This window comes from Mangifera indica, chromosome 5 (genome assembly GCF_011075055.1).
Source record: "Mangifera indica cultivar Alphonso chromosome 5, CATAS_Mindica_2.1, whole genome shotgun sequence".
In the NCBI taxonomy this organism is placed as follows: Eukaryota; Viridiplantae; Streptophyta; class Magnoliopsida; order Sapindales; family Anacardiaceae; genus Mangifera; species Mangifera indica.
The window spans coordinates 8,901,194-8,916,929 of NC_058141.1; the positions used below are offsets into that span (position 1 = coordinate 8,901,194).

General features: G+C 34.9%; 2 protein-coding genes across 3 annotated transcripts; both read left to right on the forward strand.

Annotated features, from left to right (window-relative positions):
• Positions 1–309: 309 nt before the first annotated feature.
• On the forward strand, positions 310–789 carry LOC123216333. Its single transcript, XM_044636766.1, has one exon. The coding sequence runs from the start codon at positions 310–312 to the stop codon at positions 787–789; it is 480 nt and encodes a 159-aa protein (XP_044492701.1).
• Positions 790–6,887: 6,098 nt separating this feature from the next.
• LOC123217310 (GDSL esterase/lipase At5g14450-like) lies at positions 6,888–8,948 on the forward strand. Of its 2 annotated transcripts, none has more exons than XM_044638256.1 (5): positions 6,888–7,360; positions 7,453–7,662; positions 7,748–7,920; positions 8,022–8,287; positions 8,380–8,521. In XM_044638256.1, exons 1-5 carry the CDS (start codon positions 7,078–7,080, stop codon positions 8,387–8,389), a joined length of 942 nt encoding a protein of 313 aa, XP_044494191.1. In that variant the 5' UTR covers positions 6,888–7,077; the 3' UTR covers positions 8,390–8,521. The 2 variants fall into 2 exon arrangements, with proteins under 2 accessions (XP_044494191.1, XP_044494190.1); XM_044638255.1 differs by having other exon boundaries at positions 6,892–7,360; positions 8,022–8,292; positions 8,380–8,948.
• Positions 8,949–15,736: the final 6,788 nt, after the last annotated feature.

Below are 15,736 nucleotides of genomic sequence, written 5' to 3' on the forward strand. Positions count from 1 at the left end.
TCCACGTGCAGTTCATGTGTTTTATTTTTAGTTGTTGTCCTAGTCTTTAGGAAGTGGTCACTTTGTGTTGCTGTAGTGGTCAGTTTGCTAAATTTGTGTTACTGTTCATGTCTCAGTTATCTGTTTGAGCTTCTATATAAGCGTGCTAAAAAATAAAAAATGTGTACTCCGCATATCCTCTCAAATTTTATTTCAAAACTCTGTTGCATAATCATATCATTCTTTCTCTATTCTTTTATCCTTAAAATCCAACAATTGGTATCAGAGCTTTTTTCTTACGGGATCTGTGTGTGAGTTTTTGAAAACATCATGGAAGCTGAAGTCAGTTTCTCCTCAATTGCTCCGCTAGTGTTTGACGGAGAAAACTACCAGATTTGGGCAGTTCGTATGGAGGCATATTTCGATGCTTTGGATCTTTGGGAAATAGTGGAAGAAGACTGTGATGTTCCTACACTTCCAAAAAATCCCTCTATGGCACAGATTAAAATGTATAAGGAGAAGAAGATGAAAAAGTCGAAGGCCAATGCATGCTTGTTTGCTGCAGTGTCATCGACGATCTTCACAAGAATAATTTCCCGTAAGACAGCCAAGTCTATATGGGATTATCTCAAGAAAGAATATGTAGGAGATGAAAAAATAAGAGGAATGCAAGTTTTAAATTTGATAAGGGATTTTGAGTTGCAAAAGATGAAGAAGTCTAAAACAATCAAAGAGTATTCAGATAGACTTCTTGAAATTGTAAACAAAGCAGACTACTCGGGTCTAAATTTAATGATTCAAGAATTGTAGAGAAGATCCTTGTCACAGTACCTAAAAGGTATAAAGCGACAGTTACAACCTTGGAAAATACTAAGGATCTGTCAAAAATCTCCTTAGCGGAATTACTTAATTCTCTGTAGGCACAAGAACAAAGAAGGCATATGAGACAAGATGTCAACACCGAAGGAGCCTTATTTGCAAAATATCATGGAGCTGACAAAAACAAAAAGAAAAATAAGAAAGGCCGAGAAGGAAACTTTTTTGTTCCTAACAACAAAGGCAAAAAAGGAAGCTTCAATGGTAAATACCCTCCTTGCCATCATTGTGGAAAGGAAGGTCACCCTTCATTCAAATATTGGAAGAAACCTGACACAAATCCTTGCCATTATTGTGGAAAGGAAGGGCACCTTCCATTCAAATGTTGGAAGAGCTCTAATGCAAAATGTTCCAAATGCAATCAAATAGGACATAAAGCAATAATTTGCAAAGGAAAAACTTAGCAGCAGGAGATTGAAGCACAAATTGTTGATCAATGGGAGGAAGATCAATTGTTCATGGCTACATGTCTTAGGCAGTGAATCAAGTGAAAGTTGGCTAATTAACAGTGGCTGCACCAGTCACATGACCAATGACAAGGAACGTTTCAGAGAATTGAAGCCAACCAACCTTACCAAAGTTAGTTACGGCAATGGTGATTATATCTCAGTCAAAGGAAAGGGGACAGTTACAATAACAAGCTATTCAGGTACAAAACTAATTCATGATATTCTTTTTGTTCCTGAAATTCAACAAAACTTATTGAGTGTTGGCCAACTGATGAAAAAAGGTTTTAAAGTTGTTTTTGAAGACAAGTATTGTCTAATTAGAGATGCAACCAATCATGATATTTTTAAAGTCAGAATAAAAGGCAAAAGTTTTGCTCTAAATCCGTTGGAGGAGAAGCAAGTAGTTTTTTCAGTCAAGGAAAATATCACAGAAGTTTGGCACAAAAGGCTCAGACATTATCACCACCAAGGGCTGCTGTAAATGAAGTCCAAGATGATGGCGAAAGATCTTCTAGAATTTGAAGATCAGATTCCAAGTTGCAAGGCATGTCAATTTGGCAAGTTCAACAGAAAACAATTTTCAAAGGCAACTGGTAGAGCATCAAGGAAGCTGTAATTGTATCACACAGATGTCTCAGACCTTCAAAGAAGACCTTCTCTAAAAGGTAGTCTTTATTATATTGCTTCATTGATGATTTCACCAGAATGTGTTGGATTTTCTTTTTGAAGTTTAAATCAGAAGTAGCTTAAGTCTTTTGGAAATTTAAGGTAAAAGTTGAGAATGAAAGTGGCTGCAAAATTTAGATTGTGAGATCAGACAATGGGAAAGAGTATACTTCGAGAGAATTCAACCAGTTTTGTGAAGAAGTAGGTATTGAACATCAGTTTACAACTTCCTACACTTCACAACAAAATGGAGTTAGTGAGAGGAGAAATAGGTACATCTTGGAAATGTCAAGATGTATGTTGCATGAGAAAAATTTGCCAAAGAAGTTTTGGGTAGAGGCAACAAATGCGGCTGTGTTTCTTCAAAATAGGCTCCCAACAAAGGTAGTAAAAGATCAAAAACCATTTGAGGGCTAGTATGGTTACAAACCATCACTGAAGTTTTTTAAAGTATTTGGTTGTTTGTGTTTCACTTATGTTCCACAGAACAAATGTGATAAGCTAGATAGAAGAGCATCACCAGACATTTTTATAGGCTATAGCACTGTCAACAAGGCCTATAAAATTTTCTAGCCACAAACTAGAAATATTGTTGTTAGCAGGGATGTTCACTTTATGGAGGATAAAGAGTGGAACTGGGACAATGCAGAAAAGAAGGGTCAACCCATGACAGAGTTGAAACTCAAGTTTCTTGGTTCTAATACTGAAGAAGAAGTAGAGTGGCAAAATGAAACAGTGGATGAAGTCTCTGTGAGAGAAACTAGGTTGCTTTCTGACATTTATGAAAGGTGTAACATTGTTATGTGTGAACCTGTAGATTATGAAGAAGCAAAAAAGGATCAAAGGTGGACAACTGCAATGAAAGAGGAGTTGTTCATGATAGAGAAAAATAATACGTGGATTCTAGTAGAAAGACCTTAAGATAAAAAGGTGATTGGAGTCAAGTGGGTGTACAAAACTAAACTAAATGTTAATGGTTCTATCAACAAATACAAGGCAAGACTCGTGGTGAAAGGCTATGCTCAAGTTTTTGGCATGGACTACTCGGATGCCTTTGCACCAATTGCTCGTCTAGATACCATAAGGCTTTTGCTTGATGTAGCTGCTTAAATGAATTGGAGAGTGTATCAACTTGATGTAAAATCAGCATTTTTAAAAGATGTTATGCAAGAAGAAATTTACGTTGAACAGCCCGAAGGTTTTATGAAGAAAGGAGAAGAGGACAAGGTGTTTCTGCTCAAGAAGGCTCTTTATGGGTTAAAACAAACTCCAAGAGCTTGGTATAGCAAGATAAATGACCATTTGCTAAACCTTGGTTTTAAAAAAGCTTGTCTGAGGCCACTCTTTATGTCAAAAATCAAAGCAATGATGTTTTGATAGTTTCTCTTTATATTGATGATCTTTTAATGACAGGAAATGATGCATGGTTGGGTAAGGAGTTCAAACAAGAAATGATGAAGGTTTTTGAAATGACAGATCTCGAGTTGATGACCTTCTTTCTTGGAATGGAAATTAAGCAGGCTGAGCATGAAGTCTTCATTTGCCAGAAGAAGTATGCCAAAGAGATTTTGAATAAGTTTAAGCTTGAAAAATGCAAGGCAGTAAACACTCCTATGAATCAAAAGGAGAAGTTGTGCAAGGAAGATGGTGCTGATAAAGTTGATGATGGATACTTTAGAAGTTTAATTGGTTGTTTGATGTATCTTACAACAACATGGCCTGACATTTTAAATGCTATAAGTATTTTGTCCAGATTTATGCACTGTGCAAGTGAATTTCATCTCAAGGCTCCCAAAAGAGTGATTCGATATATCAAAAGCACAAGTGATTTTGGTATTAAATTCACAAGAAGCAAAGAGTTCAAGCTGGTTAGTTTCTCTGACAGTGACTAGGGAGGTTCCATTGATAATATGAGAAGTACTTCAGGTTACTGTTTTACTCTTAGATCTAGTGTTTTCTCATAGAGCTGGAAAAAGCAAGAAACTGTGGCGCAATCCACTGCTGTAGTAGAATTTGTTGCTACAACAGCTGTTGTTAATCAAGCTTTGTGGTTAAGGAAGATTTTAATGGATCTCAATCTGGAGCAGAAAGAAAGTATTGAAATTTTTGTTGACAACCAAGCTGCCATTACTATTTCCCATAATCATGTGTTTCATGGGAAAACTAAGCATTTCAACATCAAGTTATTTTTCTTAAGAGAAATGCAGAAAGAAAAATTTGTGACTCTAGTTTACTGCAAGTTTGAAGATCAGCTGGCAGATTTGTTTACAAAGCCACTTCCAATGAGCATGTTCGAGTTTCTAAAGCAGAATGTTGGTGTTTGCAGCTCCTAAAGCAAGGAGGAGTGTCAGGAAAATGCTTCAGGACTGAAACATGTCCACGTGTAGTTCATGTGTTTTATTTTTAATTGTTGTCCTAGTCTTTAGGAAGTGGTCAATTTGTGTTGCTGTAGTAGCCAGTTTGTTAAATTTCTGTTACTGTTCATTGCTTTCTTCTAGGCCATTAAGTTATCTGTTTCAGCTTCTATATAAGCTTGCTAAAAAAAATAAAAATAAAAAGTGTGTATTCTGCATATCCTCTCAAATTTTATTTCAGAACTCCACTGCATAATCATATCATTCTTTCTCTATTCTTTTATCCTTAAAATCCAACAAAGTACCAGAAAATCAAATTAAGGAATTCCCATTCCGTCCTTATGCTTTAACATTACATTATACATTCTGCATTTTTAACCAATAGCCTATACACCGAAGTCAAAAGTGGTGTGCCAAGGCCGAAAGACTTCTCAGAGGCCCTTTACAAAATAGATTGTGGACATAATGATCTTCATTATCTAGTTACAACAATGACCGAGGACCAAGCTAAGTACACTTGAATCAGAGAAGCAACCAACTACTGTACGTATCTGTAGATACACTTTTTATATACATCGAACTAGTTAACTTTTGAAAGAAGTTAATTATGATAAAATGGTTAATTATTGCAGGTTTTGCTTTTCCTTTGGAGTATTGTTGTGACAATGATCGTTGCAAATGTTGTGAGACATCTGCAACAAAGATTAGTACATGCAATGGTCCTTCAATATACACAACCTAAGCTGGGATAGCTTTTTCATTTTACTGAAGTTACTGCAAACTATTGGATAGCAAGCCGCATTGTGAGCGGCTCATTTTCAGATCCTCCGATTTTCCTCGAGAACATGTTGAGTCCCTCACCAACATGTTTTTATTTCTTTGGTTGAGTGTACTACCACTAACTAGAATTCTTTGTCTTTTAATCTTGGTGATGGCTTATAATAAAAAGATATGTAATAATCTCTTCATATGGCTCATTCAACATATGATCTGTGCATGCATCAAGTGATAAAATACTAAACATTAATAATTTAAAATTGGATGCCAAAATAATTTTTCACATGGTTGGAAAAACTCGAACCCACATCTTTTACTTGAAAGTTGTAAAGTTTGATCAGTTTTGTTAACCTTTAAATATGAATTATTTAGTTAATACCCGGATACAACTAAAATTGCTAATTTGTTATACGAGCAAATTAGAACAAATAAAAAAATCAAAGAAAAACTACTTAGGTCAAATGACTATTTCCCACCCAAGGTTTAATATAAACCTAATTTTTTATTTTATTGAAAATCTAAATATCTAACAGTCTGTTAAATTTCACTATTACTGTTAAGGGTAAAATTGTTATTTTTTAAAACATTTAAAAATACCAAAAATTGATCACATTTCCACCCCCAGGTTTAAAAAATAACAAATTCTCCCCATCAAAGTTTAAAAAACTTACAATTCTCCCTTAGAGTTTTTTCAACACCTTGCTGGTGGTCGAAGACGATCACGATGACATTTTCTCTTCCTCCCAACTTCTCTATCAATCTTGTTTTGTTCCCAACCAACCTTAACTGACAAAAGCTGAAACAAAGGTGTTTCTTCATCTTCTAACAATGACGATGATAGCGGGTTTCCTTGGTTAGTGACAGCCAAAAATTGAGTGAGACTGAGGGAGAAGCTTGAAAAAACCTTGGGTGGAAAAATCAACTTCAACCGGTTTCCTAAGGTTTTTCTAGCCACCAACTTAAGATCTTAGGAGGAAATATTGATTTTTTAAATTTTAGAAAAAAAAATTGTTAAATTTGTAATTTTAGAGAGATAAATGTGATAAATTTTTAGTTTTTAAAATATTTTATTAAAAACAATTTTATCTTTCATAGTAATAACAAAATTTAACAGATTGATGAATATTTAAATTTTTAATAGTTAATGAATAAAAAATTTGGTATACATCAAACGTTGGGTCGGAAATAGTCGTTTGGCCGTTTCTTAAACCAATGTCGTACTACATTATTATAAACACAAAATGGAAAATCAATTGTTATGAGTGGAAATATCTTGAACCAAGTTCAACATGGGCTTCACTGCTTGGGCCTATTTACATAACCCCAACTGTTTTTAAGGCCTCTTTCGCGTCTTAATCAATTTGATTACGAATTTGGTTGAAAATCTTTTAGTTATTTGAAATAAAAATAATGTTATATGTATATATTTTTTATATATAGTTTGAGTATATATATAATATATTATTATATAATTAAATATTATTTTATTTTTAATTTAAAATTATCAAATCATATAACACATAATATATATATATCTAAACTAATTATAAAAAAAAATATATGTATATATAATTTTACTATTAAAATATAGCCCATCCTATTATACACTTAAAACTCAATTATTTGTAAAATTTGAAGCTAAACATAGTATAGGACTTGTCATTTGGCCAAATAAAAATATGAAGTTACGAACTTTACTGTAGAACAAAATAACTCAAATTAATTCTAAACAAAGTCTAATTTATGATCAACTCACATATTTATTGATTTATCTAAAATCGAGAATTTTCGCCATATTGATTAGTCTCCTAAAGTTTATCCGAAAAATAGTTCTCCATTCCTGTTACGGCATTGAATGGAGGTTTCTACCAACTCACTTTGAACATGAGTCAACGTCAATCAAACCACCCCAAAGCATGGATTGTCATACCTGCCTTGCTTTGTTTTAGTGAGGCCTGGAAAACCTACAGATATCCATGGATTGTCTGAGATCTATTAGAAAGAATAGATGGAAAGGCCCCAGGAAACTGAAAAAGATTACTGTATTAGTTGTGGTGACAAGCTTTCTTTTAATTGTGTCTTTTGCTGATACTTCAGATGATTGCCGGTTTCCGGCAATTTACAACTTCGGCGATTCCAATTCTGACACTGGCTCCGTCTCAGCTACATTTGGTCGAGTCACTTTGCCTAATGGCCGTACTTTTTTCGGTAAACCTTCTGGTCGCTATTCAGATGGTCGTCTGCTCATTGACTTTATAGGTAACCAACTATTACATTTCAGTCATCCATTTTCTTAACCATAAACCACTGAAATTAACTCAGTCTATCTGTTCTTTCTGAAAATGATGCAGCCCAGAAGCTGGAACTACCCTTTCTGAGTGCATATCTTGATGCTTTGCAACCCTATTTCAGAAATGGAGCAAATTTTGCTGCCGCTGGTTCTACAATTCAGCCCTTTGATGTGAAATTACTTGAGGCGGGTTTTAACCCTTTAACTCTCAATATTCAACTTTCCCAGTATGAGCAACTCAAAGATCGCACTAATGAGTTGTACAATCAAGGTTAGTGTCTTTTGGATTTGAAAATGTCTCAAAAGCAAAAGAGTTCCTTCATTCATTGACTTTATGCCTATTGTCTGTTTTTCAGCAAAAACTTCAAAGATCAAAAGTAATCTCCCAATACCGGAGGACTTATCAAAAGCCCTTTACACCTTAGATATTGGACAGAATGATCTTCATTTTTTCCTTACGACGATGAAGGTGGACCAAGTGAAGCCATCCATCCCTCCTATAATTAATCAGTTTGCTCTTGCCATTGAGGTTTTTTTCTTCTTTTGAACTATTTACTGCGTACAATTTTGCTGCTCAACACGGCTTAAATAGTTATTCATCTTGTACTGTGTCTTCTGAAATTGTTACAGAAACTATATCAAGAAGGGGCAAGAAAATTTTGGATTCATAATACTGGTCCCATTGGCTGCTTGCCTGTATTGGTTATTGCATATCCTCCAAAACCTGGTGATGCTGACCAAAATGGTTGCATTAAGTCTTTCAATGAGATTGCTCAAGAATTCAACAAGCAGCTTAAAGACCGGGTTTCTGAATTAAGGACCCAATTTGAGGATGCACTGCTTCTTTATGTGGATATCTATTCAGCAAAATATACTCTAATCAGTGAAGCAAATAAGTATGGTATGCATTCTTTATATAGATTTGTAAAGTTGGGGCAAATGCAGATACTGTGTAAAATTAAATGAGAAATGGGGTATTCTGTTCCAGGTTTTGTTAGTCCAATTGAGTACTGTTGTGGGGATCATGATATCAACTGTTGGAACACAGCTATAGTGAATGCAACGAATGCAGTATGTAAGGATGCTTCAAAATACATTAGCTGGGATAGCGTACATTATTCTGAAGCTGCAAACCATTGGATTGCCAACCGCATTGTGGATGGCTCATTCTCAGATCCTTCCATTCCCCTTAACAAAGCTTGTAGAAAGCCTTTGTGATTGCCCTTTTCTTTTGTTAAGGATATTAACCTTTACAAAAATAAATAAATAAAGAAAAGGGCAAAACAGTTGATGACAAATATTAGTGGTTCATAATAAATTGTGCCTGAAATTAACTAGGCATGACAGTTTAATACCAACATTTGCTTTTTCTGCAATATTGGTGCACTTGTATACTAGGCAGCATTTGCTTCTCATTTTATTGTTTTTGAGATTTTAATTTATGGTTATTTTTCTATAAAGATATTCATGGTTGGGGGAATCGAATATTCAAGCTTAATGATTGATGAGGATAATGTGACCATTTTCTTAGAGAAATACTCAGTGTCCTTTTTATCATTTTTTAGACTTCTGGCTCTAAAGCGATAATACCCCTTGATATAGTTTTGGTTGTATTCTATTAAAATTATTGGTTTTAAAAATAAGAATAAATTAGCAAATAATGTTGAAAAAATTAAAAATTAATATATATTCCTTTCAGTGAGCATTTCTAAAGTTTTTATAGATTGGTAGAAAGAACAAAATTTAAAAATAGTAAAAAAAAGAAAGAAAGAAACAAGCAAGCAAGCATATATCAAGCACAACAGATAGCAAAGTGGAAATTCTAACCAATTCCAATTAACTAATGCCAAACACTAAGATGGAGAAAAAAAAAAAAACACTAAGGGAGATGGGAATTATAAAACATTTTTTTGCAAGTTACCCATGTCATGTATAAAGATTACAATTTCATGATACTTTCTCTTACCTTTATATATCATATTGTTATATATGCCAACACCATTACCATCTCATTATTATTATAATACATATACATAGAGCAAGGGACTTATTCTATGGATGCTGCCAATTAAACATATATAAATATACGATTTTGATTTTATTTTCGTTAAACTAAACATTTAAAGTGTCGATTAGCTAAGACTTGTCTGCTGATGCATTTTTTTGAAGTATTAGTGTTTAAATTGGAGTAGATTAACTGAAGATCAAGTCAAATTGAGTGATGGTGCATGTGGTAAGGCCTCTTCTGACTTCTGAGTTAACTTTTTCTTTTTGCTTTTGTGTATAATTTGTGTAAGGGTGGCAGCCAACACACTCTCCTTATGAGAAGAAATATTCATATATACTTAAGGATCTGTTTTGCAGTCAAAGAGCATAGTTTAAAGGTTATAATCGATTTCACTGGAGATTAACATATGATGATGTATTATTATCTTACATATATACTGTATTTCTTCTGAGTAGGGAGCTAAAAAGCAGGAGGGCTCTTTTTCTCAATCTAGTTAGTATGTTTAATTAAATTCTTCTGTTCACATGGTACCTGCAATTTGTTATATCAGTTGTCAACATTGGCAGTGAACAATTCTTGTGCATGGAATTACTTGATTACTTGATTTAGGTAAGAAGATAGTACTTGGTGGCTGTTAGTGGCTGAAGTAATACAAAATTTAGTAGTTAGCAATTGCAATGAGGAAGGTTACGTATGTTTGAATCTCATATACAGAGGATTAGATGGTCAAGTGAAGTAAGAAATGAAGAAGTGGGGAAACTGAGCAAGAGTTACAGTGTATTAGCCGTGGTGAGAGGATCAATTGTTTGATTGTCTCATTTATTATAGGTAGTTCAAGTGCTTGCAACTTTCCAGCAATTTACGTCTTGGGGATTCTAATTCTAATGCTGGAGCTGACAAGGCTACATTTGGTTAACTTCCTTACCCCAATGGTGAGACCTATTTTGGTAAACCTTGTGGCTAGAATTGTGATGGTCGTCTCACCATTTGTTTTAGGCCAAACGACTATTTCCCACCCAAGGTTTGATGTTTTCTCAAGTTTTCACCATTTAACTATGAAAACACCAAACACCCACTAAGAGGTCTTCTTCTGGGAAGACAATCGTCTTCCCAGACGAAGACGATGGCTTCGTCTTCGTCTGGGAAAACGATGAACTTTGTCTTCCCCGATGAAGTTCTTCATCTCTCAAGGCGTCTCCAACGTCGATCGGACCTCCAAATGGGAGGAAAGGGATTGCCAGAAGGAGAAAATGCTTCAAGAGGGAGACGCCATCGGCAATAGAGCCAGAGAGGTCGTCAGAGATTTCAAAACCAAACCCTAGGGTGAAATTGCCATTTTTTAAAATTAAGGTGAGGAAAAATTTTAGTTTTTAAAGTTTAGGGGGGCAAAAGGAGATAAAATTTTCAGACGTTAGGGTTTAGTTAAATTTAACCAGTCATGGGTGGGTGTTTGGTGTTTTCATAGTTAAAGGGTGAAACTTGAGAAAACATCAAACCTTGGGTAGGAGATAGTCGTTTGGCCTTTGTTTTAGGGTAATTAGCTTGACATCTAATTTTCATTAAACTTCTTTTGTTAAGTATTTGTGCATCAATATATATTTTAATCCTCCGACTGTCCATGCGGTGCAGTTGAAAAATTGGGATTACCTTTCTTGAATTTGTGTTTTGATTCTTTGTAATCAAATTTCCAAATGGAGCAAATTTTACTGCTAATCGAGCGACAATTCAGCCAGAAAATGCTCCATATGAAGGACATTATAGCCCTTCATCCCTGGGTGTTCAACTTTTGGAGTTTGATCAATCTAAAATCCGCACTAATGAATTTTACATTCAGGGTTACAGGTACAAAAAGTATGTTAGGAAAATTCTTCTGGACTGAAAGATGTCCACGTGCAGTTCATGTGTTTTATTTTTAGTTGTTGTCTTAGTCTTTAGGAAGTGGTCGCTTTGTGTTGCTATAGTGGTCAGTTTGTTAAATTCGTGTTACTGTTCAAGGCTCAGTTATCTGTTTCAGCTTCTATATAAGCTTACTAAAAAAATAAAAAATAAAAAGTGTGTACTCCGTATATCCTCTTAAATTTTATTTCAGAACTCTGTTGCATAATCATATCATTCTTTCTCTATTCTTTTATCCTTAAAATCCAATAATTGGTATCAGAGCTTTCTTCTTATGGGATCTCTGTGTGAGTTTTTGAAAACATCATGGAAGCCGAAGCCAGTTTCTCCTCAATTGCTCCGCTAGTGTTTGATGGAGAAAACTACCAGATTTGGGCAGTTCGCATGGAGGCATATTTCGATGCTTTGGATCTTTGGGAAGTAGTGGAAGAAGACTGTGATGTTCCTACATTTCCAAAAAATCCCTTCATGGCACAGATTAAAATGTATAAGGAGAAAAAGATGAAAAAGTCGAAGGCCAAAGCATGCTTGTTTGATGCAGTGTCATCGACGATCTTCACAAGAATAATTTCCCGTAAGACAGCTAAGTCTATATGGGATTATCTCAAGAAAGAATATGCAGGAGATGAAAAAATAAGAGGAATGCAAGTTTTAAATTTGATAAGGGATTTTGAGTTGTAAAAGATGAAGGAGTCTGAAACAATCAAAGAGTATTCAGATAGACTTCTTGAAATTACAAACAAAGCAGACTACTCGGGTCTGAATTTAATGATTCAAGAATTGTAGAGAAGATCCTTGTCACAGTACCTGAGAGGTATAAAGTGACAATTACAACCTTGGAAAATACTAAGGATCTGTCAAAAATCTCCTTAGCGAAATTACTTAATTCTCTGTAGGCACAAGAACAAAGAAAGCATATGAGGCAAGATGTCAACACTGAAGGAGCCTTATTTGCAAAATATCATGGAGCTGACAAAAACAAAAAGAAAAAAAAGAAAGGCCGAGAAGGAAACTTTTTTGTTCCTAACAACAAAGGCAAAAAAGGAAGCTTCAATGGTAAATACCCTCCTTGCCATTATTGTGGAAAGGAAAGACACCTTCCATTCAAATGTTGGAAGAGCTCTGATGCAAAATGTTCCAAATGCAATCAAATAGGACATAAAGCAATAATTTGCAAAGGAAAAACTCAGCAGCAAGAGATTGAAGCACAAATTGCTGATCAAGGGGAGGAAGATCAATTGTTCATGGCTACATGTCTCAGGCAGTGAATCAAATGAAAACTGGCTAATTAATAGTGGTTGCACCAGTTATATGACCAATGACAACGAACGTTTCAGAGAATTGAAGCCAACCAACCTTACCAAATTTAGAATCGGCAATGGTGATTACATCTCAGTCAAAAGAAAGGGGACAATTACAATAACAAGCTGTTCAGGTACAAAACTAATTCATGATATTCTTTTTGTTCCTGAAATTCAACAAAACTTGTTGAGTGTTGGCCAATTTATGGAAAAAGGTTTTAAAGTTGTTTTTGAAGACAAGTATTGTCTAATTAGAGATGCAACCAATCATGATATTTTTAAAGTCAGAATAAAAGGCAAAAGTTTTGCTCTAAATCCGTTTGAGGAGAAGCAAGCAGTTTTTTCAGTCAAGGAAAATATCACAGAAGTTTGGCACAAAAGGCTCAAGCATTATCACCACCAAGGGCTACTGTAAATGAAGTCCAAGATGATGGCGAAAGATCTTCCAGAATTTGAAGATCAGATTCCAAGCTACAAGGCATGTCAATTTGGCAAGCTCAATAGAAAACAATTTTCAAAGGCAACTGGTAGAGCATCAAGGAAGCTGCAATTGATTCACACGGATGTCTCAGACCTTCAAAGATGACCTTCTTTAAAAGGTAGTCTTTATTATATTGCTTCATTGATGATTTCACCAGAATGTGTTGGATTTTCTTTTTAAAGTTTAAATCAGAAATAGCTTAAGTCTTTTGGAAATTTAAGGTAAGAGTTGAGAATGAAAGTGGCTGCAAAATTTAGATTGTGAGTTCAGACAATGGGAAAGAGTATACTTCGAGAGAATTCAACTAGTTTTGTGAAGAAGTAGGCATTGAACATTAGTTTACAGCTTCTTACACTCCACAACAAAATGGAGTTAATGAGAGGAGAAATAGGTACATCTTGGAAATGTCAAGATACATGTTGCATGAGAAAAATTTGCCAAAAAAGTTTTGGGTAGAGGCAACAAATATGACTGTGTTTCTTTAAAATAGGCTCCCAACAAAGGTAGTAAAAGATCAAACACCATTTGAGGGCTGGTATGGTTACAAACCATCACTGAAGTTTTTTAAAAGTATTTGGTTGTTTGTGTTTCACTTATGTTCCACAAAACAAATGTGACAAGCTAGATAGAAGAGCATCACTAGGCATTTTTATAGGTTATAGCACTGTCAGCAAGGCCTATAAAATTTTCCAGCCACAAACTAGAAATATTGTTGTTAGCAGGGATGTTCACTTTATGGAGGATAAAGAGTGGAATTGGGACAATGCAGAAAAGAAGGGTCAACCCATGACAGAGTTGAAACTCAAGTTTCTTGGTTCTAATATTGAAGAAGAAGTAGAGTGGCAAAATGAAACAGTGGATGAAATCTCTGTGAGAGGAGCTAGGTTGCTTTCTGACATTTATGAAAGGTATAACATTGTTATGTGTGAACCTGCAGATTATGAAGAAACAAAAAAGGATCAAAGGTGGACAATTGCAATAAATGAGGAGTTGTTCATGATAGAGAAAAATAATACGTGGATTCTAGTAGAAAGACCTCAAGATAGAAAGGTGATTAGAGTCAAGTGGGTGTACAAAACTAAACTAAATGTTGATGGTTCTATCAATAAACACAAGGCAAGACTTGTGGTGAAAGGTTATGCTCAAGTTTTTGGCATGGATTACTCGGATACCTTTGCACCAATTGCTCATCTAGATACCATAAGGCTTTTGCTTGCTGTAGCTGCTTAAATGAATTGGAGAATGTATCAACTTGATGTAAAATCAACATTTTTAAAAGGTGTTGTGCAAGAAGAAATTTACGTTGAACAGCCCGAAGGTTTTGTGAAGAAAGGAGAAGAGGACAAGGTGTTTCTACTCAAGAAGGCTCTTTATAAGTTAAAACAAGCTCCAAGAGCTTGGTATAGCAAGATAAATGACCATTTGTTGAGCCTTGGTTTTAAAAAAAAGCTTGTCTGAGACCACTTTTTATGTCAAAAATCAAAGCAATGATGTTTTGATAGTTTCTCTTTATGTTGATGATCTTTTAATGACAGGAAATTATGCATGGTTGGTTGAGGAGTTCAAACAAGAAATGATGAAGATTTTTGAAATGACAGATCTCGGGTTGATGACCTTCTTTCTTGGAATGGAAATTAAATAGGCTGAGCCTGAAGTCTTCATTTGCTAGAAGAAGTATGCCAAAGAGATTTTGAATAAGTTTAAGCTTGAAGATTGCAAGGCAGTAAGCACTCCTATGAATCAAAAGGAGAAGTTGTGCAAGGAAGATGGTGCTGATAAAGTTGATGATAATTGGTTGCTTAATGTATCTTACAGCAACATAGCCTGACATTTTAAATGTTGTAAGTATTCTGTCCAGATTTATGCACTGTGCAAGTGAATTGCATCTCAAGGCTCCCAAAAGAGTGATTCGATATATCAAAAACACAAGTGATTTTGGTATTAAATTCACAAGAAGCAAAGAGTTCAAGCTGGTTAGTTTCTCTGACAGTGACTGGGGAGGTTCCATTGATAATATGAGAAGTACTTCAGGCTATTGTTTTTCTCTTGGATCTAGTGTTTTCTCATAGAGCTCGAAAAAGCAAGAAACTGTGGCACAATCCACTGCTGAAGTAGAATTTGTTGCTACAACAACTGTTGTTAATCAAGCTTTGTGGTTAAGGAAGATTTGAATGGATCTCAATCTGGAGCAGAAAGAAAGTATTGAAATTTTTGTTGACAACCAAGTTGCCATTGCTATTTCCCATAATCCTGTGTTTCATGGGAAAACTAAGCATTTCAACATCAAGTTATTTTTCTTAAGAGAAATGCAGAAAGAAAAATTTGTGACTCTGGTTTACTGCAAGTTTGAAGATCAGCTGGCAGATTTGTTTACAAAGCCACTTCCAATGAGCAGATTCGAGTTTCTAAGACAGAATATTGGTGTTTGCAGCTCCTAAAGCAAGGAGGAGTGTCAGGAAAATGCTTCAGGACTGAAACATGTCCATGTGCAGTTCATGTGTTTTATTTTTAATTGTTGTCCTAGTCTTTAGGAAGTGGTCAGTTTGTGTTGCTATAGTGGTCAGTTTGTTAAATTCGTGTTACTGTTCATTGCTTTATTCTAAGCCATTAAGTTATCTGTTTCAGCTTCTATATAAGCTTGCTAAAAAAAATAAAAATA